The sequence below is a fragment of the Caenorhabditis briggsae genome (assembly GCF_000004555.2).
Source record: "Caenorhabditis briggsae complete genome, chrX, whole genome shotgun sequence".
NCBI lineage: Eukaryota > Metazoa > Nematoda > Chromadorea > Rhabditida > Rhabditidae > Caenorhabditis > Caenorhabditis briggsae.
Window position 1 is genome coordinate 20,326,732 of NC_013491.2, and position 27,845 is coordinate 20,354,576.

The 27,845-nt window shown below is 36.3% G+C and overlaps 4 protein-coding genes across 4 annotated transcripts; 3 read left to right on the forward strand and 1 right to left on the reverse strand.

The window, feature by feature from the left end:
• Positions 1 to 8,026: 8,026 nt before the first annotated feature.
• On the forward strand, positions 8,027 to 8,461 carry CBG10169 (the record flags this gene model as incomplete). Its single annotated transcript, XM_002631883.1, has 2 exons — positions 8,027 to 8,257; positions 8,312 to 8,461. The coding sequence occupies 2 exons, from the start codon at positions 8,027 to 8,029 to the stop codon at positions 8,459 to 8,461; spliced, it is 381 nt and encodes a 126-aa protein (XP_002631929.1).
• A 918-nt stretch (positions 8,462 to 9,379) lies between these two features.
• On the reverse strand, positions 9,380 to 11,427 carry CBG10170 (the record flags this gene model as incomplete). The annotated part of the gene is made up of 6 exons (XM_002631884.2): positions 9,380 to 9,516; positions 9,562 to 9,660; positions 9,838 to 9,978; positions 10,494 to 10,572; positions 10,624 to 10,892; positions 11,367 to 11,427. 6 exons carry the CDS (start codon positions 11,425 to 11,427, stop codon positions 9,380 to 9,382), a joined length of 786 nt encoding a protein of 261 aa, XP_002631930.2.
• A 7,995-nt stretch (positions 11,428 to 19,422) lies between these two features.
• Positions 19,423 to 21,648, forward strand: CBG10172 (the record flags this gene model as incomplete). The annotated part of the gene is made up of 4 exons (XM_045240688.1): positions 19,423 to 19,631; positions 20,233 to 20,386; positions 20,782 to 20,904; positions 21,622 to 21,648. The coding sequence occupies 4 exons, from the start codon at positions 19,423 to 19,425 to the stop codon at positions 21,646 to 21,648; spliced, it is 513 nt and encodes a 170-aa protein (XP_045094253.1).
• Positions 21,649 to 23,471: 1,823 nt separating this feature from the next.
• CBG10173 lies at positions 23,472 to 27,041 on the forward strand (the record flags this gene model as incomplete). The annotated part of the gene is made up of 7 exons (XM_045240689.1): positions 23,472 to 23,582; positions 23,628 to 23,897; positions 24,056 to 24,169; positions 24,214 to 24,341; positions 24,390 to 24,480; positions 26,414 to 26,526; positions 26,933 to 27,041. The coding sequence occupies 7 exons, from the start codon at positions 23,472 to 23,474 to the stop codon at positions 27,039 to 27,041; spliced, it is 936 nt and encodes a 311-aa protein (XP_045094252.1).
• Positions 27,042 to 27,845: the final 804 nt, after the last annotated feature.

Below are 27,845 nucleotides of genomic sequence, written 5' to 3' on the forward strand. Positions count from 1 at the left end.
TGCTATGCCGAAGTCAACATTCATCTACGAGGTATTTCTTTGTCCGGCATGGAAAACGGCTTTGGAAGTCAACGTGAATGTCAATGGAAACCGAACGAAGGTTCATGTGGATCATGGCATACCGTATCAAGTACCGAATACGAATATCACTATGGTGATAACAGGATTCTCTACACCACCGACTCCAGTACATGGAGCCACGTTCATAAAAAGATGGAAAGCTGATAATCGAGAAGATCAGTTCGGCTTCACCTACACCAGTGCAGCTTTGGCGGGAGCGCCTACCAAAGGTTTGATAGGTGAATTTCAATGTGCAACGTATGCAGATGCAAAGGAGTTCAAATGTGTGTTTGCCGAAGAACTGTGCAACTGTTTTCCCCAAGGGACCGTCATTACTTGTTCGTGTGCACACATCAAGATCGACAAACTGCTTGAGAAGTCCAGACTGCCAACTGTCGAATCGGGAATCACTGTCAATACGGAGAAGGGACAAGTTATCACGAAGCTGACTACTTCTGCATTGGTCGCGATTCAGCTGCAATTTCGGAATCAATCTGTACATCGAATAGTTCACAATGATACCTGCACCGTGCAAGATGTAAACCTGGAAGGCTGTTATTCCTGCGGAGAAGGAGCGCAGCTGTCAGCTACATGTTTTTCTGTCATGAACAATCGGATCGAAGCTACCGTAAGATGCCCAACAACTGGAGTAGATTTTTTGGAATGTACCAAAGAAGGACAACGAGGAGTTTTAACGTTTCAATCAGCTGCAAAGATGATCGAGGAGAAGTGTACTGTGCAATGCGGAACGTCGGTTCAAGAATTTGCTGTCAAAGGAGAATTGGAGGAGGAAGTCACTTTCAATGCTGATCTTGTCAAGGAGAAATTCGCTGAGTTCACAGAATTCATATCAACGGACAATTTTCTCAACAACATCGGAGAAGTCATCATGGCGCCTTACAACAAAGTGGTGAATTTCCTTGGATCAACCGCATTAATTGGATTAATGCTACTTGCTGCTATCATTGGACTTCAATGCTACCTTGGCTCGTTTGGAATCGGAGGATTCGGAGGTTCTTCGTGCCTGCCGGAGTGTCGCAGGAAGCGATATAAGAGAAGAAGATATCGTGGGTGATCTATGATGTTTGTGCTTTTTCTGTATTTTTTCTATTTCACTGTTTCTTTTCAATGTATTCGCCCACATCGTTCCCATGAGCCATCATGAGAACGGTTTTCTTTCTCTATCTGTCCGCATAAATAGCGGTTTTGCCGCTGTATTCTTCACTCTTCAATAAATCATCAAGTATTATTAGGTTGGCGGGAAAGTCTTTGTCACTCTGTTTGTTTAATCACTGTTCTCGTATATGGGAGGCTGTGTATGATATCGACTCTAGTGAATAACAAGGTGATAAGAACCTCTCCTATAAACAAGTCCCCATCTCCTTCCCTGCTCCTCATCTGTAATTGAAACGATATGTTTGTTCCCACTGCTATTCACATCAGACATGTTTTGATTTACCTCTTCCTATCTCACACCACGATGAAGGATTCGGAAACTTTCTTGAAGAATGTGTACAACACACATGCCCCTCACTACAATACTATTCGCAATTGGTTCCATCGTTTCGAAAAAGATGACTTCTCGCTCGATGAAAAGGATCGCTCTGGGAGACCCCGTGAGTTGGATTTGGACAAGCTGAAGCACGCATTGCAATCGGATCCATTTCAACTAGCCGTGAACTAGCTGTCACATTCGGAGTTCACCATAGCACAGTCCTTGAAGGTTTGAAGTCTCTTGGAATGAGAAAACTTTTTGGTCGATTCATACCTCATCACCTGACTCAAGCCAACCTTGACCGCCGAGTCGACGATTCGATTACTCTTCTCACTCTCCACGCGGGCGATCGATGGCTGGACCGGCTAATAACCGGAGATGAGAAGTGGGTCTTCTACGATAATCACCACAGGAAATCCCAGTGGGTTGGAGAAGGAGAGAGCCCACAGGATGTCCCAAAACCCGACCTTCATCCGAAAAAAGTTATGCTCTCTGTGTGGTGGGGAGTGGACGGCCCCATATACTGGGAACTTCTGCCCGAGGGCAAAACAATAACTGGAGACCTCTACACTACTCAACTACGAAACCTCAAGAAAGCAGTCGACCGTTCGGCCCTGAAAGACAAGAAAGTGTACTATCAACATGATAACGCTCGCCCACATGTTTCGAAACAAGTGAAGCAGGAGCTGATGGGATATGGATGGAATGTTCTCCCTCACCCCCCGTATTCTCCTGATCTTGCTCCTTCCGACTATTGGTTATTTGGCGATATGACACGTGCCTTCGAAGGAAGAAGCTTCAATTCCCGTGGAGCGGTCGAAGCGGCACTCAAACAATACTTTGCCTCACGCCCGGCTGGATTCTACCGCAATGGAATCCATAAATTGAGGGAACGTTGGAGACATGTTGTTGATAATGATGGACAATATAATTAATTATTCGGTTATTTTTTCTTTGAGAAATAAACTATTGAAAAAGTGACAAAGACTTTCCCGCCAACCTAATATTTCTTCATCCGGCCTTCTTACAACAACCGACTTCTTCTTCATTTTTCACAATTAGATTGAAAATGTTGCATTCACTGAATTTTAGAAAATTCCAAGTTTTTTTTGGAATACATTTTACACTCTCCGAAACATTCAAAGGGATTGGACACTTGTCAGTTGATATCCAGACTCTTAAAAATGGTCAAAATGGCGGAAAATCGTTCGAAAACTATGTTTTTATATATCTTAAAAACTTCTAATAATATTTTTTTTCCCCGTTCCTTTTATCAAGCCTACCAACTGGTACGACCTGTAAGAGTTATTTTTTAAAGAGTCTGGTGAAAGTAAAAATGATTGTTACAGATATTCGAAGTTGACTTTTTATTCAAAATTTGTATATTTTCAAAGTTCAATTATCGTTGACAATTTTCTCACCAGTGCCGTTTTTGATAAATTTTTGAGTTAGATCAGATTGTTTAAGTTTCATTAGAACTCTTTTTCGAAGCAAATCATCAGTTTTCGAGACCTTTTTGATAGTTCTAATTCATGCATTCTTAAAATTTTATGAAATCTCCAGCCCCTCTTACAATGATAAAATCTCATTTATTCCACGGTTTTTTCAGTGATTAATTTTCATCACGAAACATTCATGACTTCACAAATACACGATTTACACTTCAATGTTTTTGCACGATAAGGTTAATCTTGTTATTCTCTTATTATCTATTTCGATCTATCTGCCTGATGTTACTTGTTCTGATGAGTGACAAATCTGATCACATCAAAATTGTAGTATTACAGGATCAAATGGCACAAAAATTTTCAAAAAATGAATTTAGTTCGTTGTCAACATGATCTGAAAAAAGAAGTGATGACTCAAGTTTGACTAATTTGGGTTAGATAAACTTTGCTGACTGAAAACGTTTGTAAAAATCAACATAACTTCTTTTCCACTATTGGGATAATAGACTACATAAATTTTATGTAAATCTTTGTTTCATTTGTTTATGTCATCCTACAATCTCGATGTGATCAGATTTGTTCGAATGTGTCACGCAAACAAGTAACATCAAAAAGATTCATGGGTAAACCTTGAAGTACAAATCATGTATCTGTAAAGTCATAAATCTCTGCGACGTGAGTCAACGATTTTCAGAAGGAAACGAAGTTGAAGATGCCGGAGAAATGATCCAAAGATGGTCAAATTAGTGGAACGAAGTTACAAGGCCAGTATGAGTCGAATTGTAAGATTTTGAAGTTTTTCAAAAACTTTAAAAAACGGCCCGGACGTCGCAGGCAATTTCTAGTTGTGAAAAACGTAAAGTATAGGTTTGTGTGTTTCAAAATTGGACTTGCAGACGATATTCCATGAAAGAAAAGATTTTCTCTACAAATTGTGATCTCAACTGAACAACAATCAGAATTTTTTCTGAGGAAAACTGTTTCTTCCAATTGGTCAGAACCCTAAAAGATTGGACCTCCTAATACAGTCTTTACGGAAACAGTTCCTGGTATAACGATCTTGTACTTGATGAACCGTTTCAAAATTTGTTTTCATAAGCAAACGTTGTTTTCTGCCTCATAAAACTGTATTATCCAAGAGATTTATCGTCTTAAATTGATGTTTTCCCATTTTGAGCAGATTTTCTAGATAATGTTAATTGTGGACCCAAGAAAGTAGATAATGTTCCCATGAACGAACTTTGTTCTATGTCTCATAAAACAGTATTATCCGGAAGATTTATGATTTCTGATGGATGTTTTTCGTTTTGAGAATATTTTCTAGATAATGTTAATCGTGTTTTTCACTTTTAATAAAACTAAATGTTTTCTTTCTTTTTATTGTGTGACACATTTTGGAAAGTTTATGATAAGTAGAGCGGATTATAGGATAAAATGATTGTTTGAGCGAAGAATATCAAGTAATTTTGATTTTTGTAGTTGACGTTAATAATAAAAAATAAAATCGAAAACGCAGATATATTTGGATTGACGATTACGGATTTTTACTGTAACCAGAATGTCAACAAATCAGAAAATATCGTACATCAGAATGTTCTGTGAAACAAACTCAAGTACCAAACAAGAATATATTATTTTGTGTTTTCAGTGCTAGACAGTCATTTTTTAAATCCTGAAAAGTTAGTCCAGAATGTTTCCACGTGTCTGGAAACGTCAGACAATACGAAACAACACTAGACCATCATTTTTGTAAATGGCAGCTTTTTTTTGTACAATTCCAACAAAGCAAGATGAGCGTTTTTGAAATGACACGAATTCTTTTCAGACTAACTATGACATTTTCGGCAATTATAAATATTAGTCATATCATGCGAGACATTTTTAAAACGGCATATTTTCGACATCTCTTATAGGAAACACAAAAGTCGAATTCGAATTTGAATTTGTTTATGAAATGTTCCTTCTCATATAATGCTTATATGGCATCATATTTTCCAATATCATTCCGCATGGCATCATTTTCTATTTCCTAGTATTGAGTTTCGTACTTCGTCGGTGAAGATGTATGACCTGGATAGAGAGTTGCCTGGTGCATCTACCCTCCAACCCCTTCTAAAGGTTCCCTCTACCCACGCAACGACACTATCCCGCTCGGCGCGCGCGCAGTTTTAAATTCAGTTTTGAGTGATTGCGAGCTTGGATTTGGCTCGTGGTTGTTCTAGAGACTCTTTTAAGGATTTCAAGTGAGTTTGCTTGAATTCTAAGCTTTTATTTGTTGTTTCTTTCTAACTTGTTCATAATAAACCGATTTTGTTACATTTCTTGTTGATTTTCTTCTATTTTATCACAGGAACCTGATACCCGGACATACCGCGAGCTTATTTTTTTTGGGGGCTTATTTTATCCGTTTATCCGTTCTTTTACTTCTTTCCCGTTGTTTTTGCATCAATTCTCTCCAGAGTTTGAAGGATCCAGTGAGAGGATTGTTGTGAAAATTAGTGAATTTCGCAAGAATTTCTCCGAGTTTGAAGGAACCGGCAGGAAATTCTTGTAAAATTTGCGAAGAGAACATTCGTGCAGGTGAAGGCCTAGCGAAGAGTTCGATCAGGTGAAGGCCTATCGATTTTTTCTCGCAATTTTTAGTGAATTTCGCAAGGATTTCTCCGAGTTTGAAGGAACCGGCAGGAAATTCTTGTAAAATTTGCGAAGAGGACATTCGTGCAGGTGAAGGCCTAGCGAAGAGTTCGATCAGGTGAAGGCCTATCGAAAAGACGCGATATCCGTAGAAGATTCAACAAAAGCCCAACATTCTTTTGAAGGAAAGATTTGTTTTCAGGCTTGGAGATGACGACGATCGGGAGCAAGTCAAGAAGCAAAAAGGACAAGTCGGTGGATTCCGAGAAGAGTGAAGCGAGGACGACGACGATGGAGAGCTGGGCAGATGCGATGCAGAATCAGGTAATGCTGAGAGATGAGGTTCTAGGTGCCAGGTGCCTCCTGCCACGGAATGAGGAACTCAGAAACAGGTACAGAACTAATACTGATTCAAAAATATTTGGACGTTGAAATTCAGAATATGGCTCAGAATTCAAATTGCTGGGTTTCGACATTTAAGGATTCCAAAATAGTGCTGAAACTGTGGGATAAGAGTACCTTGGAATCTATGAAGATATGAGAAAGAACCTGGTAATTTAAAATTATAAGACGAAATACCCCTTTGTTTTATGAAAATTTTCCGTCATTTTCCATGATATCCCAAAATTCTTTACCCAAGAACTTGGATACTGTTTCCATAAGCGAACTTTGTTCTTTTTTTTTTTAAACTATAATACCAGAAATTTAGGATTTCAGATAGATGTTTTTCGCTTTGAGAAGATTTTCCCAGATAATGTTAAACGTGTTTTTCACTTGATACCTATTTCAATAAATCTAAATGATATCGTTTCATTGTATGACACATTTCTCAAAGTTTATAAAAAGCATAACAGATTATAGGATGAAAGGATAGCTCGAGCAAAGAATCGGAAGAGAGTATAGTCTTCGTAGTTGACGTTTATCATAAAAAATGAAATCAAAATCGCAGAAATGTTTGAAGTGATGAACACAATTTATGAATGAAACCAGACTCATTTTTTGCAGTAAAAATATCAGTAAATCAGATGAATTCATATAACAAATTACAATACCGAATAAAATTGTTAATGTTCAATGGGAGAGTCATTTTGAAGTACTAAAAAGTAGTCCAGACTTTTTACTATTGTCTGAAAATTTCAGACAGTCCTGAACAAAACAAGATCATCGCTTTTGTAATTGGCGACTTTTTCGTAGAAATCCAGCAAAGCAATCTACGCGCTGTTAAATTGGCGCAAGTCTTGCTACAGACTAATTATGAAATACCGCTGAAAATTTTCAAATTATAAAAAATAATATTTTTCATTTTCCGTACAATCGATCCTTGCCAAAGCAAAACAATAATCTGAAATATTGAAATATTTTCTCAGGACCTTTCATCAGACTTTTCACAACAGCTGTTCCTGAAAACTTAAAAAATATTTTGATACATTTAAAGAAGGATCGCGAACTAAACAACATGATTTTGATTTAGGAGCTGAATATTAATAATATTGTAAGCCTCATTTTCAAAATTTCAATCAACAACCTAAAATGATATACCCCAAAGATGTTTTTACACATTTCGATTGAGGATACAAACTTGAGACGTATCGGTATGGGTATTTCTCCAGTAAAGTGCCATTCAGTTTTACCTCAAATAACTCAATTTATGTGAAAAATGAAGCATTCATCAATTCTCAGAGCATCATACTTCCGAGATCCTGGTTTGCTGGTGTTGCTCACATTTAAAAATTCCAAAAGTTTCAGTCCCATGTCAAGTTTTATGAATGGCAGAAACGTTTAGCAGCGGCTAATGTTCTAGAATTTTTGAAATATTACCTGAAACCCGAGTGCGAAAATTGTGATTTTGTGTCTACAGGTACACGAAAAAAAGTGTACTTCTTTAACTGTAGAGATGTTTTGATCAACCTCTTATTGATGTTTCTGATAGGAGTCAAGCTAGTCAAATTTCAGATTCTCTTTTCTTATCAAGCTTTATTTGTGATCTTATACTTTACATGGCATCACACTTTTTCCACATCATTCCGCCTGGCATCACTTTCTATGTTCTGATTCATAGCTCAATAGTTCTTCGATGAAGATGTATGACCCTGGAAGAGATTAGATGACGAGGTGCCAGGTGCCCAGCTCCGCCTGGCACGGAACGAGGAAGTAAACGAAGGGTACAAAGTATGTGCTCTAAATGTGTATATCCGAAGGGCGGAGCTTCAAAGTAAGATTACTTTTGAAAATATGGGCGGAGCCATTCTTCGGAGAGTATAAAAAACCCCTTCGTCAGGCTTATCATCATTGAGCAGTACCCTCCATACGGATCAACTTCTCGCCGAGCCTCCCCTCTACCTCAAGCCTCTTCTCTACCTCGAGCCTCTCTTCTACCTCGAGCCTGAAAATGCTCCGCCACCTCGTCCTCGTTGCCTTCTTGGCATCCCCAACCCTCGGACTCTCCTGCTACGGATACAACGCCTACGAAGGCGTCTTCAAGACCCTCCATCACCGGACCTTCTGCACTTCGCTCTTCGACGTCGCCACTGGATCCGAAGCCTTCGGAGGTGGAGATCGTCACCCATCGAAGGTGTCGGCCATCGCCAACATGCCAAAAGAGCAAGACTGTGTCCTCCAGGTGCGTTTTTTCAAAGCTTAGATTCCTCGATGATTCTCAAATATTATTTTTCAGGACATGCCAAGCACATTCGGGCTCCCAGCTGCCAAAATGTGGATGTGCTATTGCTTCTCCGAGATGTGCAACTTTCCGCTCTCCATGGCAGAGTTCTCTGCCCGCGGACACACCATCAAGCCATTCTTGGCCATGGAGCACGATCAATGAGTGCTGGATCCCAAAATTCGTCGAACCCCCATTTTATTACTTTTGACTCACCTTCTTTTTTGATTTTCTCCCAATCCTCCGACTAAATTTGCTTTTTTGTCATATTTTCTTTTTTCTTCTTGTTCACAAACCAAAGTTCAACGAATAAACCCTTGTTAACAATCCAGTGTTTTTGATGAAACATTTTCAGAGTCCGCTGTTCCTCCAGAGAAGTCTTCCTCGGTTGTCCTCTTGAATTCTTCGGTCATTCTATTGTTGAAAAATTGTGTTTTGAAACCGGTTTCTGAATCAGGTCTTTAAGTGTGTTTAGTTTGATGGGAATTATACAAAAAGTTTCTGTCTCTCTTGATTACTGTGAAAGATATCAAAACCGATAAACCGATGAAATGTTGTTGATAGTAAGATGAAAATTTGGAAATTGACCACTTTTCGATATCTTGCACAGAGGGATAAATTAGCTTAAGGCTGAGACATTGTTTTGAGTGTCTACTCTTAGTTTTTCTGGCGTCCCTCTACTTTTTTGAATTCATGCCAGCGCAGGTCTGAATTGTGGTTTTTAGTCTTATTTCTATCCAGAAAATTTATTTTACTCACTTGCATCGCATATGAACCAGGAGTATTAGGGTAAATCAAACAATACATAAGAAAAGCATCGTTTCATAGTGAGATTAATTATGATTTTCGAGGTATTTGGAGGATGAGGGGCAGAAATAAACAAAAAGATCGGGCCGGAAGACAATTTAAAGAAAAACCATTTTTTGGTTCAAAAAAGGTCAGGCAGAAGAATAATGAAAAAATGTCGATTTTTTTTTGGTTTTGACGGTTTGGGGGGGGGGGGGGGTATTTACGTAAAAAATGAAAAGGGATAGGTGTTGCTGAATAGTATTGAAGGGGAAAGTGAATATTGAAAAAGAAGGCTCAATGACGGCAGTAAAACGCTCCGATGAGAATGATGAGCATGAATGCGGCAACGACGATGGCTCCGATCGTGAGGATATTCCAGATTTCGTCTGCTTTCTGGACTCTCTGTTCCACTTCCGCAGTGACAGTAACTTCTGAAAGAAAATTGTTATTTTCTGATTAAAACTGAGTTCCCTTACCTTCTGGCTTCACAGCTTTCGGCGGAAAGACAATTGGGAGCAATTTCATTGATGGTCGTGTGCTGGTTGTATCCTCCTCAGCTTGGAAGCCGACTTCATCTGTAAATCACCAATTTTCATATAAACCATCATGATAAATCTCTTGAGAAAGGTATCCGGCGGATGCCACGCTTCTAATATACCATAAAAATGGTGGCCTAAAAACCCAACTTGCAAAAGTTAGGCCATTGTGGTAAATGTCCTAAAAACGGTGCATCTTAGGCCAAACTTCCTCACCTGCTGAAGAATCCGAAATTTCCTTTTTTGGAGAAGCAGCGCCATTTCTCGTTTGGGTGGGGGGAAAGACTATCGGGAGCCAAGTAGATGGACCAGTGGAGGTAGTTTCTATCTTCGTTGGGAGCTCGACTTCGTGGTCATCTGTAAATCACTAATTATCATAAGAGAAGCCACAATAAAACAGATCAACATGTTTATTGATCTCACTGAAATCTAGCATGTTTAAATTGCCAAAGAGAAGTTGCAGGTAATTTTAAAAACGCTTATAGGTTATGGTGGTCTAAAAACTCAATTGCCGAGAGACGTAATCATGTTGAAGCGGCCTAAAATGTCATGAAAATATCAGGACAACTCTAAATCATGAAAATTGTTGGCCCAGAAAACTCATTTTGCGAAAGTTAAACCACCATGTTGAAATAGCTTAGAATCAACTTTCATGGATTATGTATATAATGAATAGCCAGACATATTATGGTTTACAGACTATTCTGAAACGGTGATCTAACTTTCACACTTAGAGTTTTCTAGGCTACTAATTTTCTTGGCTCCAAAATTGCTCAAAATCAGACTATTTTTTTTTACCAATGTGGCCTAACTACCATTTTTTTAAATTTTTTCGTTTTCTAGGCCACCGTGATATGACATCCCCCACTAACCATAGGTGTGTTGAAGCTTCGGTCTTGCCACCACGTGGAGCATAATACCTGAAGAGGTATTATACGGCCTTGGTCGGTACTGAAAAATATTTTTAAAGTTTTGTTTCAAACTATTCAATGTTCAACTAACATTAAGGATGTAGTCTCCAATGTCGTCATCCGAATTCGGTGAACACGTTCCATTTGATTCCGAGCAGAATCTTGGAATTTTATAACACCATTTTGTCGAGATCAAATCTCCTTTCAGAAAGTCAACGTGGTCTCCGACTTTGATGTGATGTGATTTGTCACTCGTGGCGGATGACATTGGTCGGAGAGAGGGATGACGAAGAAGAAGGCGAAGAGAAGCACTTTGTTGAGGTGCATCTTGAGCTGCCAGATGCAGTTGGACTTCTGTAGCTGAAAAATATTTATGTATAACAACTCAAAAAGGAAATAACATAAAAAATTTGAACTTTCAAAAAAGAAAACCATCGAAAAAGGGTATTATGTAGATGGACAATGAGAAATGAATGAATGGGTGGAGCATAATTTTGTTGCAGATAGTGGCAGCTGTTCTCAAATGAGGGAGGAGACTATGGTAGAACTTTTTTTAATTCAAAATTATGGTAAACCCTAGTTGCCGTAAACACTAGTGAATGTCACCTCAATTACCGTAAACACTCTAATAGAGTGGCACCAAACTTTAAACTTTGAGCATATATATCTCGGTTCCCGTAAAAGATATCAAAAAGTTATCATCTGGCCAAGTAGTTCTAATGTTATGATAAGCAATTTGTCAGTTGATTATTTATGTGTATCTTTAACAGAAAATAAAATGTATGGGTGCAAAGTTGATGACTCCTGTGGCATTTTATTAAGTGTGGTACCTACGGAACTTTTTCTGTAAGCCTTCGTTCCTATTGCTATCAGAAATGAGCACAGGAAATAACATACATTACCAGAAGAAAACTAAGAGAAATCTAGAATCGAGAAAGTTCAAAGCTACAAAAATGGATTGGGGCGGGGCGTTTGGGGGACAAAATATGGTAATGTGGCAGCTGTTGCTCAATATGTGTTAAAAACTCTAAAAATGACAGATGCTCTGGCCCATCCCCAAAAAATCTGAATGCATAGTCGTAAACAAGTTGAAACAGGTGGCTCAACTGCAGGTGCTACTTTTTTAAAACTGAAAAATGGGAATATTCCAGAAACAAAAACTAGGGAAAGCGCGACAGATGTTGCGAATTCGGAATGAGGGAGAGCAACGAGAAAATAGACCACTGACAGTGAAATAGGGATCAGATGAAAAATATTAGAATATCGAAATTACCTGTGACCCGAGCATTAAAGAGTTCTTGGAATCCGCGGATTCCCGGACTTTCGAAATTTCAGAATATTCCTATTATGTAAATTTTAAAATTTTCAAGTTTTAGAACTTCTAAATCTTCCCAATCCCAAAATGTTGAATTTTTGGAAAACTATCGAATTTTGGATATTAGGTTGGCGGGAAAGTCTTTGTCACTCTGTTTGTTTAATCACTGTTCTCGTATATGGAGGCTGTGTATGATATCGACTTTAGTGAATAACAAGGTGATAAGAACCTTCCATATAAACAAGTCCCCATCTCCTTCCCTGCTCCTCATCTGTAATTGAAACGATATGTTTGTTCCCACTGCTATTCACATCAGACATGTTTTGATTTACCTCTTCCTATCTCACACCACGATGAAGGATTCGGAAACTTTCTTGAAGAATGTGTACAACACACATGCCCCTCACTACAATACTATTCGCAATTGGTTCCATCGTTTCGAAAAAGATGACTTCTCGCTCGATGAAAAGGATCGCTCTGGGAGACCCCGTGAGTTGGATTTGGACAAGCTGAAGCACGCATTGCAATCGGATCCATTTCAATCTAGCCGTGAACTAGCTGTCACATTCGGAGTTCACCATAGCACAGTCCTTGAAGGTTTGAAGTCTCTTGGAATGAGAAAACTTTTTGGTCGATTCATACCTCATCACCTGACTCAAGCCAACCTTGACCGCCGAGTCGACGATTCGATTACTCTTCTCACTCTCCACGCGGGCGATCGATGGCTGGACCGGCTAATAACCGGAGATGAGAAGTGGGTCTTCTACGATAATCACCACAGGAAATCCCAGTGGGTTGGAGAAGGAGAGAGCCCACAGGATGTCCCCAAACCCGACCTTCATCCGAAAAAAGTTATGCTCTCTGTGTGGTGGGGAGTGGACGGCCCCATCTACTGGGAACTTCTGCCCGAGGGCAAAACAATAACTGGAGACCTCTACACTACTCAACTACGAAACCTCAAGAAAGCAGTCGACCGTTCGGCCCTGAAAGACAAGAAAGTGTACTATCAACATGATAACGCTCGCCCACATGTTTCGAAACAAGTGAAGCAGGAGCTGATGGGATATGGATGGAATGTTCTCCCTCACCCCCCGTATTCTCCTGATCTTGCTCCTTCCGACTATTGGTTATTTGGCGATATGACACGTGCTTTCGAAGGAAGAAGCTTCAATTCCCGTGGAGCGGTCGAAGCGGCACTCAAACAATACTTTGCCTCACGCCCGGCTGGATTCTACCGCAATGGAATCCATAAATTGAGGGAACGTTGGAGACATGTTGTTGATAATGATGGACAATATAATTAATTATTCGGTTATTTTTTCTTTGAGAAATAAACTATTGAAAAAGTGACAAAGACTTTCCCGCCAACCTAATATTTTTTTGAAGTATTCCAAAATTTCTAGAATTTTGGGATATAAGGAATTTGAAAATCTTGAAATAGTTGAAAATTGGAAATATTCTAATTTCTCAAGTTCAGGAATTCCGGAACGTGGTGAAATTTGAAAATTTTTTTGGTTTTGAATGATTTGGAATTTTGGAATTTTCTGGTTTCTGATTTTTAGAAAGTTTGGAGTTTTGGAATATTCCGATTTTAACTCATTTTTGAGCTTTAGAAAATCACGGATTAGAAAATTTCGGAATTTCTGAATGTTCCGATTTTGAAAATTTAGGAATTTCGGAATCTTTCGATTTCAAAAATTTAGGAGTGTTAGAATTTGGAAATAATCCGATTTTCAAAATTTTGAATGTCAGATTATTCCAATTTTGAGAGTTTCAGAAATTCGGGATAATCCAATTTTTGAAATTTTGAAATATTGGAATTTCAAAATATTTTGATTTTGAAAATGTTGAAAATTAGATAGTCTGATTTTTAAAGTTTCGGAATTTCGCAAAGGCAAAATCCGAGTTTCAAATTTTCAGAATCCCTGAATTTTCTGACTTTTAGCATTTTGAAAATTTCAGATATCACGATTTTGAAATGTTCTGATTTTTAAATCATCTGGAATTTTAGAATTATGAATTTCAAAATGCTCCAAACTCTAAAATTTCGGAATTTTAGAACATTAACATTTTGAATTTTTTTTTCGGTATTTTGGAGTGTTATGAATTTTGAATTTATGAATGTTTGGAATACTTCAATTTTTAAATTTTTAAAATTTCTCATTCATAAATATTAACTTTTGTAGATTCTACAAGTTTAGACTGAATGAGGTATCTTGGTTGGAATTGCAGTCATACGAGCACTTGTTAATTCAACAGGTGCGGATTTTTTTTCATTCCTGCTAGGCATATGTGGTGATCCCAAAAATCTGGATCTCAGTTGACATTTCAGACAAGACACCTGTGAATTCAACAGATGCACAGAACTTTTTAGACGCAGTTAGGCATATTCGGTGCCAGTCTTGTCCCTATCCCCGAGCCCAGATGTTCAGTTCAGAAACCATACCAACTTGCGGAAGACTATTTTAGTAAACAACATTTTTCCTGAAAGAAACCCGTCAACAAATTCAAACGCCTGGCACCAAAGATACTGAGAACAGATGCGTGGAACGCTTAGAAAATTCTAGAGAAAAAATTACGGGAAATTAATTTGGAAGATGTAATTTGGAAGATCGTTTGGTGGACTGTCTTAAGCCGTCTTACTCGACAGCAAAGTACCGAATCGCATACAGAGATGTTTTTCTTCAAAAGAGATTAGAAAGATAATCAAGTCATATGAGCAAAAAGTGATATTCATTCAAACGAGACAAAGAAAGGGAGCGATCTAATGAGCACACAAAAATCAGAGAAACAGAAAGAGAGTCATTATATAATCATTGATTACCATTCACTCGAGATTATAGACAATAGAGATAGAATCGAATACCTAATGACACTCTAATCACACAATCCAAATGATAATGATGCGCGATTTTAAATTCGAAATCCATTTTTATCCATATAAAATCTGGACATTTCAGTTGACATTTCAGACAAGACACCTGTGAATTCAACAGATGCACATAATTTATTTGACGCAGTTAGGCACATTTGGTGTCAGCCTTGTCTCTGTCCCCGAGCCCAGATATTCAGTTCAGAAACCATACCAACTTGTGGAAGACTATTCTAGTAAACAAGTATCTTCTAAAAAAAACCCCGTCAATAGATTCAGGGGCTTGGTGTTGATGACAGTTGAATGGAGCTCTTCATCTTCACTGGAGAAATTAGAGGGAAATTCGGGGGAAATGATACAGTTCGGAGAATCATTCTAGTGGCACACTCAATTCAAATTTATAAACAGCAAATCACCAATGCACCAAAACCAATCAGTAAGAAAAGAATGGCGGATTGAATTCAAACATAATTTAAGAGTTTTTGAATTTCCTATTTCTGATTGAACACATTCTGAAATTCGGAAAATTCCAAACTTTTATTTTTCAAATTTTTCAGAAAAAAAATTGTTCAGATTTTTCCAAATTTCAGGTCGCTTACTATCCGTTTTCCGCAGCTTTGAGACATAAATAATTTTTAAAAAACCGATAATTCGAAACTTTGAAAAGGTTTCAAAATCGGAATATTCCAAAACTCCGAAACGTTTAAACCCGGAATTTTCCACATATCGAGAAATTCTAAAAAAGCCATTTCTAATATCCCTAACTTATTTTTCTCTACTGTTGCATGCTTTTGGCTCAAAAACTCTTCCCAGAAAGTAGATATGTTTAAGTTTCCACTTTAAATTTCGGATGGTTGCCATTTTAGATAGATGAGCACCTGTGAATTTAACAGATGCACATTATTTATTAGACTCAGTTAGGGAATTTTGGTCACTGGAGATATTATAGGGAAAAATGGGAAAACTGATACAGTTCGGAACATCATTCTAATGGACATTCTCAATGCAACATTATTATCAGCAAATCACCAACCCATTAATAGCAATTAGAAAAAAAGATGGCTAAATTTATCGGCTCTATGACATTTTGCCACTGGCCATTTTGCATCGCAGATTCTGTCATCAGATATCAATATCGTGATCATGCAGGCGAAAAGGTTGTAGACTATAAAAATGATTTGAGAGTCATCAAATTTGATTAATCTGATAAAAAATTTTCTGAAATTTAAAAATTTCAAGTTCCAATTTTTTCGAAAAAAAATCGAACTTTTTGAATTTCAGTTTGTGTCAGTGATGTTTGGAACCGAATTTGAAAAGCTGGAAATTCCGACCGGAACAATTAAATTGATAATTTTCTTTTGGACTGTAATTCCGATCAGAAAATTTCCGAAAATTGTTTTTGGATCATATGATTTATTTCTTTTTTTTATGAACATTTTCCTTGGAAAACCATTTTCTTTTCAAAAATCAACTGTCTGAAAATGACTTTTGAACTAAATTTTCTCAAATAGGGCGGAAAATTTTTCATATTTGGTCACAGTTCTTAAAATTCCTAGCACTATCCGTTCATGTCATTTGTTTCAAAAAAGATAATATTTAAGTCGAAGAGCAGCATTTTTCGGGTTTTAAATCAGATAATAATGTACTTAATATCCTATTCTATCAACATACAACTTTTTTAGAACCTGAAAACTCGTAAAATTAACTGTAAACATAATTCGAGATTAGTATGCTTATTTCATGAAAAGACAAGAATTTTCCAAAAAGAAAACGAATTTTCACGCCTTTTCAGTTGATTTTTGGAAAAAGAATGGTTTTCCAAGGAAAATGTTCATCAATACGGCCTCTGGTTGTTAAATATCAACTTTTTTATTCTTTTGTGATGGGAAAATTTTGAGAACATTAAAATTGAATTATTCCAAAACTTCAAAAAGTCTGAAGTTTTAAAACTAAAACTAGAAAATTTCGACGTTCCGCTAAATATTGAAATGACCATTTCAAACATCCCAGACTACCCTTTCTGCGTTCCGGTTTTCTGTAATATTTGTTTTTACATCAACTATACAATGCGATCCCAAAAACCAGGAATCCAGGACGTAAATGTGTTCAACAGATCGGTCGTTGGCATTTTAGACAAAACACCTGTGAATTCAACAGATGCATATATTTTTTACTCAATTAGGGAGATTCGGTGCCAGTCTTCTTCCTGTCTCCGAGTCCAGATGTTCAAAAACGATACCAACTTATCGAAGACTATTCTAGTAAACAATTTTTTTTAAAAGAAACAGCTGCATGAAGCTCTTCGGAAAAATTGGAAGGAAAAATTAGGGAAAATGGTGTGAATTTAGAAATAATTTCATGGACTGTCTCAAGCCATCTTTATCGTTGGCGAACCACCGAATAGCATACAGATATATTTTTCGTCAAAACAGATTAGAAAGATAATCAAGTCATATGAGCAAAAAATGATATTCATTCAAACGAGACAAAGAAAGGAAGCGATCTAATGAGCACACAAAAATTAGGGAAACAGAAAGATAGTCATTATATAATCATTGATTACCATTCACTCGAGATTATAGACAATAGAGATAGAATAGAATACTTAATGACACTCTAATCACACAATCCAAATGATAATGATGCGCGATTTTAAATTCGAAATCCATTTTTATCCAAAACGAACGACAGATGAAATTCGTAAATTGAAAAGATGGGTTTTTAGAAAAAAACTGATAAGTCAAGTTTTTCCGTTCTAATGATCTTACGGGGAAACGTGTTTAAAAGTCAAGACCACTTTGTTCATACTTTTCAAACTTCAATTTTTTGTAAATTACTTGAACCTAGTTACAACATAAGCTTCAAGGGACATGAAATTATTTTTTAACATACAAATTATATTAGGATTTTTTGACAATATTGATAAGCATATTTATTAATCCAGATGCAAATTTCTAAAAATATATTTTACATAAAATGCTGCCAATCGATTTCTTGTTGATTGAAAATGTTTTTAATTCAATTCGATATTCATTTCTCAAATTATAAAAGCGTTCCGTTTTCATTACTTTGACAAGGGAACCTCAGCACCTCACAAACCCAGATTTTGATGAAACTTTCAGGATAGGTTGGAAATAGCCTCTCTAGACATTTCTGAAAATTTCAGACTTCGCCCGCCAGTTTCAGTCGAGTTACATCAGACTCAGTACCAAAAATTGCCGTTTCAATGCAAAAGCAGCGTTTTCAAAGACGATTTTCTCGAGTTCTAGGATGTTTCAGAGCCTGAAATTTGTTGTGTTATGCTCAAATTTTAATGAAATTTGATATTTTGAACTTGTTCTCAAGAACAATAATATTTTTTTATTTTTGAATTTTTTCACGGTTTTCCAAATTTCTTCGAAAATTGAAAAAATTATTTTTTCGAGAAAAAGTTTGAAATATCAAATTTCAATAAGTTTTAAGTATAACACAAAAAGAATAAGTTCTGGAACCTCATAGGAGCGGAGAAAATCGTCTTTGAAAACGCTGATTTTGCACGGAAAAATCGATTTTTGTGTACTGAAACTGATATAACTCGGCTGAAACTGGCAAGCGGATTCTAAAATTTTCAGGGGTGTCTAGATAGGTGATTTTGAACATATCCTGAAATTTTAATCAAAATCTGGGTTTTTGAGGTGTTGAGGTTCCCTGTGAAATATGTCTACGCTATTACAGGCTACCTCCCTAATTACATAAAATCAATTTGCAGATGACCCAGTTTTCAAAAAAAAAGAAGATAACTATAAAAATGCGCACCCAAGTTTAGAGATAATCATTTTGAGTGCTTTTGTCCTTTTCTCCTTTCATCGAAATTCTCAATTTCCTGCTTCCAAGTTTTTGCTATAAAAAAAGAAATGGATGAAAGAATCACAGCAAAACTCTTTGAGGTTCACTTCGATGTAATTAAATTTTCCAAGATTCCTGAATTTTCGAAAAAGTTCAATTTGCCAAATTGCAAAACGCTGCAAAATCTTTATGAGCACCTCAAAATCACGTTTTCCAGAATCCTCGTGCTTTCAAAAATCCCCGCCTCCAGAGTCATCTTTTCTGGATTTTTTTTCGAGTTTTTTGTTCTTTTGAGTTTAGTGCTTACTGTATAATATCATTTTCCGGTTGCCAAGCTCAATTATCATATAATGAGGCTGCCAAGCTCAATTACCTTATAACAAAACTTTTCTGGTTGTGCCAGATGTGATTTTTTATCTACTGTTTCCGCAAATTAAGGGTTGTAGGTTATATAACCTTTCTTTTGATGCCGACTGCTTATTTTTGAACTCCACCACTGGCCAAAAGGCAGATTCAGTCAGAGTTATGTGTTTTGAAACTAACTTTTTTCATAGTTTTTGCCACATTTTCTCATTTGAAAGAGCACGAAAGAGCAGCGCTGAAAAAATGATTAATTTCAAAGATTCCGAAGAAAGCAGCAAACTTCTTTCATTTAATGAAAAAAGAACGTTGGCCAAAAACTTTTTGTACTCAAAAAAATATATTGAACTTCTCGCTTTTTTCATTGAAACGAGAAAAAAGCTTTATTTGTTTTGGTCTGAAACTTTTTTTCCAGCTTCATTTTATGTCAGCCAGATTCGAAACAATTTTCAGATTTTCATTAATTAAGCATTCATATATAACATCATATTTTTCACAATATCTTTTCAATATTAAGAATGAAGTTGTACGGTTGGCCTCAAGTTTTTGCTGTCATATATGCGCCGCTAATTTCAATTGGAATATTCGGCAACATCCTGTCCTTCTACATCTTCCGGAAAATGAAAAAATCTGCAATTTCCCTTCTACTCAGTGCTCTGTCCCTTTGTGACCTTCTTCTTTTGTTTTTTGCACTTCCTCTCTCCTGCCTCTGCATGTTACCAATTGGGTGAGTATAAGGTATCCGATATGTAATATGGAATTCAAAAAACTAGCATCTTAAAAATCTTAGAGCCGCCGATTGTTTTGCGCATTACTCAGTGTGGCGAAAACGTAATTTTCCGGGTTTTTTGCTTTGTTTGGGCGGTTTTCACAGTGGAGTTCTGCTTTTTGGAGATCTTTAGGTTTTAGAGATGCTAACGATCATGTTTAAAAATTAAATTTGGTTGAGAAAATTTCTCAAAAATTTAACAAAAATTTATTTCGATTCATACAGTATCAGAATTGGGGACGGGGCATCGTGAATTGACACTATTTCCAGATTCCAGTTTATCTAATTTGACAGTATTGTCATCGAAATACCAAGCTCTGTAATATGCAAATCTTTTTTATTGGAATACATACCGTGAATTTCCTAATAGAACCAAACCTCATATTTGCATTTTGAGATCAGTTATCTCAAACTATTTTTAGGATATCAAAAATTTGTTAATTGACAAAACGTTTGTCATAATATCCAACATTTCTTTCTGAAAACCTGATCTCATCAACATTCACTGATATAAAAAAAATGACTTCAGTCTCCAGAAACTCGAAATTTGATAGTTCAGAAACATGAGAACCTCTCACTCTATACAAAGTTTGATGCTTATCTACTCAACCAAGTATCTGTATCCCCCATTGGTCGCCGCCAAAACTGCCAGCCTATACATTTTGGGAGCCATTACCATCGAGCGCTGGTTTGCTGTCTTCAAACCTCTACAGGTATGCTCCATTGAATAGAAAAAAAATTTTAATTTTTTTTCCAGGTGAAAGCCCGATGCACTTATCGAAATTCAGTTCGAACTGTGATTATCATCACAGTTTTTTCTCTCATTTTCAATTTTCCGAGATTCTTTGAATACAGAATTGTGAAAAACGAATATGGATATTTGGATTTAGACCATGGTGTTTTGAATGCCAAAAAAGACCAACGGTATTTTATATCGTACCACCTTGTGCTTTCAACCCTTGTTGACTACTTGATTCCCTTCATAGCAATGACTGTGGCCAATGGCCAAGTGATCCTGGAATTGAGAAGAATCAAAGAACAAAGACAATTGCTCACAATTTCTGTAATTAGAAATAATTTCTAGAAATCAATCAAAGACCGTTTTCAGCAAGAAAAAGACCAAAACACCACTAAAATGCTCCTTCATGTGACTGTATTTTTTGGTTTATGCCACTTTTTTGGCGTTGCTGTTAAAGTTGCCGAATGTATTTTTGATCGACAAACTACAGAAGTGAGTTTATATTAACGTCTAAAAATTTGCAAAAAATAGTTTCAGAAGGAACCGTTCGAAAATTTTGTTGAAATCAGCAATATGTGCATCATACTCCACAGCAGTGCGACCTTCTTCATCTATGTTATGTACTCTTCCAAGTTCAATGAATACCTACGTTCAGTTTTCAGGCAAGTTGTTATTTTTCATTCATACATACAGTTCCGGTTCATTTTTCAATTGATTTTGATTGTTTTCAGGAGTTTGAAAGTTTCCGACCCCTTTGAAAGTGTTGAAAGGTGTAAAACAAATATAGATTGAAAATTTTGCAATCACAAAAAATTTTGAAAATCCCTACAATAGTTTCTCCGATATTCGACAATTTCCGAAAGACACCTTTTTTACGTTTTCAGTATTTAAACGAGCTGAAAAAGATGTCCTTCAAAAATAGGCAAATAGCTGGGAAGCTAGGACTTAAAACATTTTCTGTGAATGCGAACTTGACAGCCTAGATCCAGAATCTTGAGCATGATAAAAATCAACTGTAAAAAACACATTTTTTCTATCCTTACTGACGGGTGCTGTATGTATCGTATCTCTGAGAATCCGAAAAGAAACGAAATATCTCTGAAAATCCGAAAAAAATCAGATGATCCTCAACCAACTCCAATCGCCAAAGACTCCAATCAATCTACAGAGCCAATTATCATTGAGATGACAGCTCTTATATAATTCCAGAATGCACTCTTGCTGTACATGCACTAGCACCTATAATATAATGGTCCCCATACTGTCAAGTTTGAGCTCAGTTATCTAAATTCTTACGCAAGATATCAAAAAGTTGTTAATTGATAAATTGTTTATCATAATATCACCAACATTTTATCAATTGATAACTTTTTCACATTTCACACAGTAACCGAGATAATTAAGCGCAAAACTTTATGTAATTGAGCACAAAGTTAGATGTAAAAATGTATTGTTTTCTTGAATAAACTTTCGGAAATCAGGTGGTACTTTTCTGGTGCAAAAGAGGACTTTTCCAAGTTTTAGCAGCAAATGATTTGCAGAAAACGTTCGGATTTCCAAATTGAATACAGTTTAATACCATAAAACGTGCTGAAAACATAGCGCAGGGAAAAAACAAAAAAAAATGAAATGACTCACTATATGTCGGAGGGAATGATGAAATTTCAAATATGCAAGATTTGATACTCTATTGTTTTTCAAAAAATAAAATCAATTTTCTTTGATTCCATAATATTGATTTTTCCTAACTTCAACTTTTTCTTTTTCTTAAAAACACTTATTATCAATTTTTTGGCAATTCACAGGAAAAATCCCATAACAGAAATTATAGATATGGCTCGAGAATGCCACATAGGCTGTACACTTGAGCATTTTATACTATAGAAAAAAATAAAGGAAAATGACATAAAGGTCATGCTATGTTTTTCAATACGCAGAGACAGTATGGGACACATTTTTGAAACATCTGCCTATTACATTTTTTCGCGCTATATGGGTGGGTAATAAATATATTTCTGTCTACAAACTCATTGCAAATTATTCCACGATCATTCATTTTTCCCATTCATAAATTTCATTATTGTTTGATTAATGTTTTGAACAATGTAAGAACGTTCCTGAAAAAAAGTGGGTATATAATTTTATAGAATGGATTCCGATTTCTGGCATCAAATTATCGCTGTTGCCACTTTCCTAATCATTCTCGTTGGAATAGCTGGCAACATACTTTCTATTTGCATAAATTGGAATTCGAGCAGGTCACCTAGCACTTTGCTGGCATTTTCGCTTTCTGTGTGTGACCTTCTTCTCCTGATCATGGCCGTTCCTCTCTGCTGTCAATGGCTTTTACCGACCGGGTAAGTTCAAAGAGAGGGAAAGATTTGTGGTAGGCATTAGAAGACTGTTGAAGCATTTTAAAGAGAACCATGTAAAATAGAACTTATTGGATTTAAAGAAATTTGAAAATTTTCAGTATTTTATTCTCAAATTTTGGATTTTCGAAGTATCTCGATATTTCCCAAACTCAGAATACTTTGAGTTTCCGGTATAGAGTATTTGGAATTTTTTGAGTTTTCGAAAATCAAATTTTTGAATTCAATCCCACTAAAAACTGTCTAAATTTGGAATGAAACAAAAAAATCAAACAAAAATCACATAAATTCTGTGAATTGCCGGAAGTCAAACAAGTACCGTAACCGAAAATTTTCGATATGCAGGATTTAATTTCCATTTCAAAGTTTTTGTTTTCTTACCCCTGATTCCAGTTTATGAGTATTATCAAAAATACAAACTGAGAATGATAAATAATCTGTTAAATAGAACAAAGTTATGTACTATCTCTTCGAGCTCAGTTATCCTTATTTCTTTGAGAGATTTGGAAAATAAGTTAACTGATAAAATTTTGGTGATATAATGATAAACATTTTATCAGTTGACCTTTTTTGATATCACTTATAGAAATTCAGATAATTGACCTCAAAAATGAAAGTGATGTTCTGCCAGAGCGTATACGGTAAAACTAACATTTCAGGGACATTGAAAACTGGAACATACTCGCCATGGCTACCAAATATGCATATCCAATGCAGAGTTTGCTGAAAACCATGAGCTTATGCATTGGATTGGCAATGACGGTGGAACGTTGGGTTGCAGTTTGTAAACCGCTCGAAGTATGTTTTTTTGAATTCTACAATTTAATAAAAATTATTTTGAAGGCTCTAGTTCGATGCACCCAAAAGGTTTCAATCAGAATGTTGAAAATCATTGTAATTTGTTCGGTGTTTTTCAACTCCCCCAAATTTTTTGAGCTTGAGCCAGGAATTTTAAGTGCCACGGGAAATTTGTGGTACTTCTTTTTGTACCATGTTCTGATGTCCCTACTATTCGATTATATGGTCCCCTTTGTGGTGATGGCTCGGCTCAACTATCAATCGATTCTGGAGTTAAGAGAATCCCAGCAACGTGCGGAATCACTTACAACTTCGGTATGTACAGTATTGGAAAATAAGATATTCAAAACCCCGTTTTTCTGAAAGTGATCAAAATCAACTGGTGTGAAAAACAGAAGTTCGATTAGCTTATTGTCCAGAGATGTGTTTTTCGTTTTTTGCTCTTCGAAAGTTAACATACATACCATTTGCAGAAAATTGACTATGGAAAAGCTATCCGAATGCTTTGGGTCGTCACGTTATTTTTCGCAGCTTGCCATGTATTCGGTGCTGCGTTGAGGATTGCAGAATCTTTTGTAGATCAAAAAGTAAGATTGGACTTTTCAGAACTTCCAACATACTCAAATTTCAGAATGAGTTGTTCAAGCTGGCTGCTGAGGTTAGCCAAATGTGCATCCTGTTCTACAGCTCCGCACTGTTTTTTATTTATTGGTATTTCTCTTCATTCTACCAAGAACGACTGCGACTTCTCTTCAAACAGTTAGAATTTGATTCTAATGAAATTTAAAATGTTTTCGAAGTTTTCAGAAAGCCGGGAAACTACTTCGAGGAAAAATGGGTCAACCTATTCCGCCGATCGGGAACTACGGCTGCCAATTTTTATATAGAGCTGGATGAGGTTTGTATTTTTTAACATTTTTATTCATTGAAATACAATACGGATTTCACCAAAATTCAGTTTGAATTTTTATTTCCAATTACCATACTTCCTCTATTAAAGCTATCCCAATCCATCAACTTTGAGCTCAGTCGCGATCAAAGTGAAAATTCCGAACCTTTCTAGTTTTATCTCAATTCCTATGCATTTGGTGATATTATAATGATAAATACTTTATCTGTTGGCAAAGCATTCATATTTTTTGAAGAAATTGAGATAATTGAACTCAAAGTTAATGGTTTGGGTAGACTGCTAGTAGAAGGAATACGGTAAAATGCCCTATTACCTTCAAACTTTGAAGAATTTTCTTTTTTCCAGAGAGCCACATCGCAAAGTCAAACTTCTGAAGCCACAAATATCTTTTCATCATGATCTTCTACTTTTCTAGTACCTGTAATTTGTATTCACTTCCCACTATTTTTATGATACTGCATAATTTCTTCGATCCCCAATTCCCGGTGCTTTCTAATCGTTCTCTTTTTTTCCCGAAAAATTCTTTTTTTTTCAGAGAAAAAAAACAGTAATGTGACTCATTGTTTTGGATCTCATAGTCTTTTTAATTTCTGTTTCGAAATTGATTGGATTTTTGTAGGAAATGTATAAACAATTTGATGAAATCACGTCTGCAATATGACTCAATAGAAATTGCGGTTCTGATAGGGACAATTACATTTGACCTTCTAAAAATGAGAAATTCAAAAAATTACCGTATTTTCCTATAGTAGAAGCCACCTGAGCCATCCACTTGGAGCTCAATTATCTCGATTCTTGGGGAAGATATCAAAATTTTGTCAACTTATCAAAAGGTGGTGATATTATAACAAACAATTTATCAGTTGAGAACTTTCAGATATCTCTTGCAGAAATCGAGATAATTAACCTCAAAGTTGACGAATTCGGCAGGTTTCTGTTAGAGGTAATACGGTAGATCCATCAGCTGCGATGGCATCTGAATCCCATGGATAACCTCTGATAGCAGCTCCAAAAAGATGAATTTGGTTGCTCTCTCTTTCTCTCTCTATCTCGATTAGTCTGTATTCATCAAAATTTCTTGGTCCCCATCGCTCTTTCGCCTGCAAATTGTTCCTCCCTCGTGCCTTGCAAATTTTCTCTAAGCAATTGAGTGACTAATTTTTTGTTTGTCTTTCATTCAGATTTTTGTAGATCACTGTTTTTTCTGATTTTTCATTTCTCATATATTTTTTTCTCTTCTTTATTGAAGCATGCTTTCCGGAATACGGTTCAGAACCTGTGATGGAGAGGCGCTCACACTGTCAACGTTAAGCTCTATTATCTCGGTTCTTTCGAGAACTATTGAGAATGTTCAACTGACAAAATCTACATGATGTTATGATAAACAATCTATTAATCGACAACTTTTTAACACCTTTTACAGAAACCGAGATAAATTGGCTTGAAGTTGAAAGTTAGGTTCTATCGGAGATTACCAAGGTATATGACTGCGAAGAAAATAGTCGACTTTGAATTTCTTCGAATAAATCTTGCTCCTTGAGCATTTTTGATGAAACTTTTTTACATTTCTAAGTTTTCCCCATAGTTCCCATCTCTAACACTATTTTTATGAAGCTTTTTTCCTGGCCAAACAGAAATTTTCTTATTGATCCGTTATTGACTCCGCCCCTTTTTCCTGGAATCTCTGCGTCTCTAAATATTCTTATTGTTTAGACACAATCTCGCTGATATACTGAATCATCCACAGAAAACAATTTGCGGTCCAATGGGACATTTTCTGTGAATTTGTTCACTACCGTACTCCGAAATTTGCATCATCTCATTTTTTGAACTGTTTTCTTAGTTTTAATCTAGGCTTTTTTCATTATTTTTTTTTTCCGATCACACTCTTATCACTTTCTAAAATCTATTTTTTTTTCAGAAGTCGGGTCATTGTCGTCGTCTCATCGTTGTCGCCTTCATCAGGATCGTCAGGATTGTCTTTGAGCTTGTCTCCAAGATCGTCTTCAGAGCTTTCGAAAGGATCATCTGTAAGTTTTGAAGTTGGTTTTACTCTGTAAAAGCAAGCAGAAGTTGAGCGTAACATTGATTGAAACTTCATAGACAGTATTGAAACTTTCTTGATAGTAATATCAAAGCTGTGGAAGAGGAAAGATTGTGGGCGTGTACAATAAATCTAGTAACCACAACAACCGGAACCTGAAATTTCCGCCTTTTCTCGATTACTATATATTTTCCACGATTCTTGTGTTTGAAACCTCCTAATAAGTCGAATAAATAACTTATTATTGAATCTAAAAACGGTCGATAATCAAGAAAAAAACGAAAAGAAAACAATTTTTGCTAACTACGGTAACTAGGCCGTAGACGAGGCCACCCTCTCTTCCACAGCTCCAAGTTTTTGCACACTCTTCATTTTTTTCAATCCAATATTTTTCAGAATTTGGTCCTTCAAGAGTCTTCGTCCACAACTTCTTCAAGATCTTCAGGATTGTCTTCAAGATACTGTTCAGGATCGTCTTCAGTGCTTCCAAAGAAATTCTCTGTAAGTTATGAATTTGATTATACTCGGTAAATGCGGGAAACTTTTTCGCTAACTACGGTAACTAGGCCATCTTCCACAGCTCCGGTTTTTGCATAACGGCATAATAGGGTTTTTCACATTCCCTCGTTTTCTTTCTCATCAGTCTCCGATTATTTTATTCTTTAAAAAAGTTTTCCAGAATTTGTCTCTACTGGCTTAGCTAGAGTCATCTTCAAGGACCATTTTCTCCTTTCTTCTCATCGTCTGGATCGTCGTTGCTTCCCAACTGATCATTGGTAAGTTGTGAACTCAATTATACTTAGTAAATGTGAGCGACTTCTGGGCAAATGTGGGCAACTGTTTGGGCAAAAACTTCTTGGCAATTTTCGGAAAAATCAGAATTTCGGTAATTCTAAAATATGGTCAAAATCAAAGTTAAGAATCGAATTTTAGCTAATTTTTTCAAATATTGTTAAAATATTTTCAGTATTTTTTCACGGTTTTTTAGTTTTTCAAAGATGGGGGACATGAAAAAAGTAATTTTCTCAAAATTCTGTTTCTATACGCCCCTCGAGGAGTTAACTTGTGGGGCAGGCATTGGTGGTGCGGCGCCGCTACCGACTGCGCCACACGTGCGAATCTGGAGGCGTGGCGCACAGAGGCAAATTTTTACTTTTTTAACAGTTTTGCTTTTTGACACTATTTTTCACCTTCTTTCTATATACACTTTTTTTCTATATACACTTTTTTTGCACTCACCACTGAAATGTATTTTATGATTTCCATTGCTTTTCGTATTCTCCAGGATCACAATTAAAGGTTAGTGGAA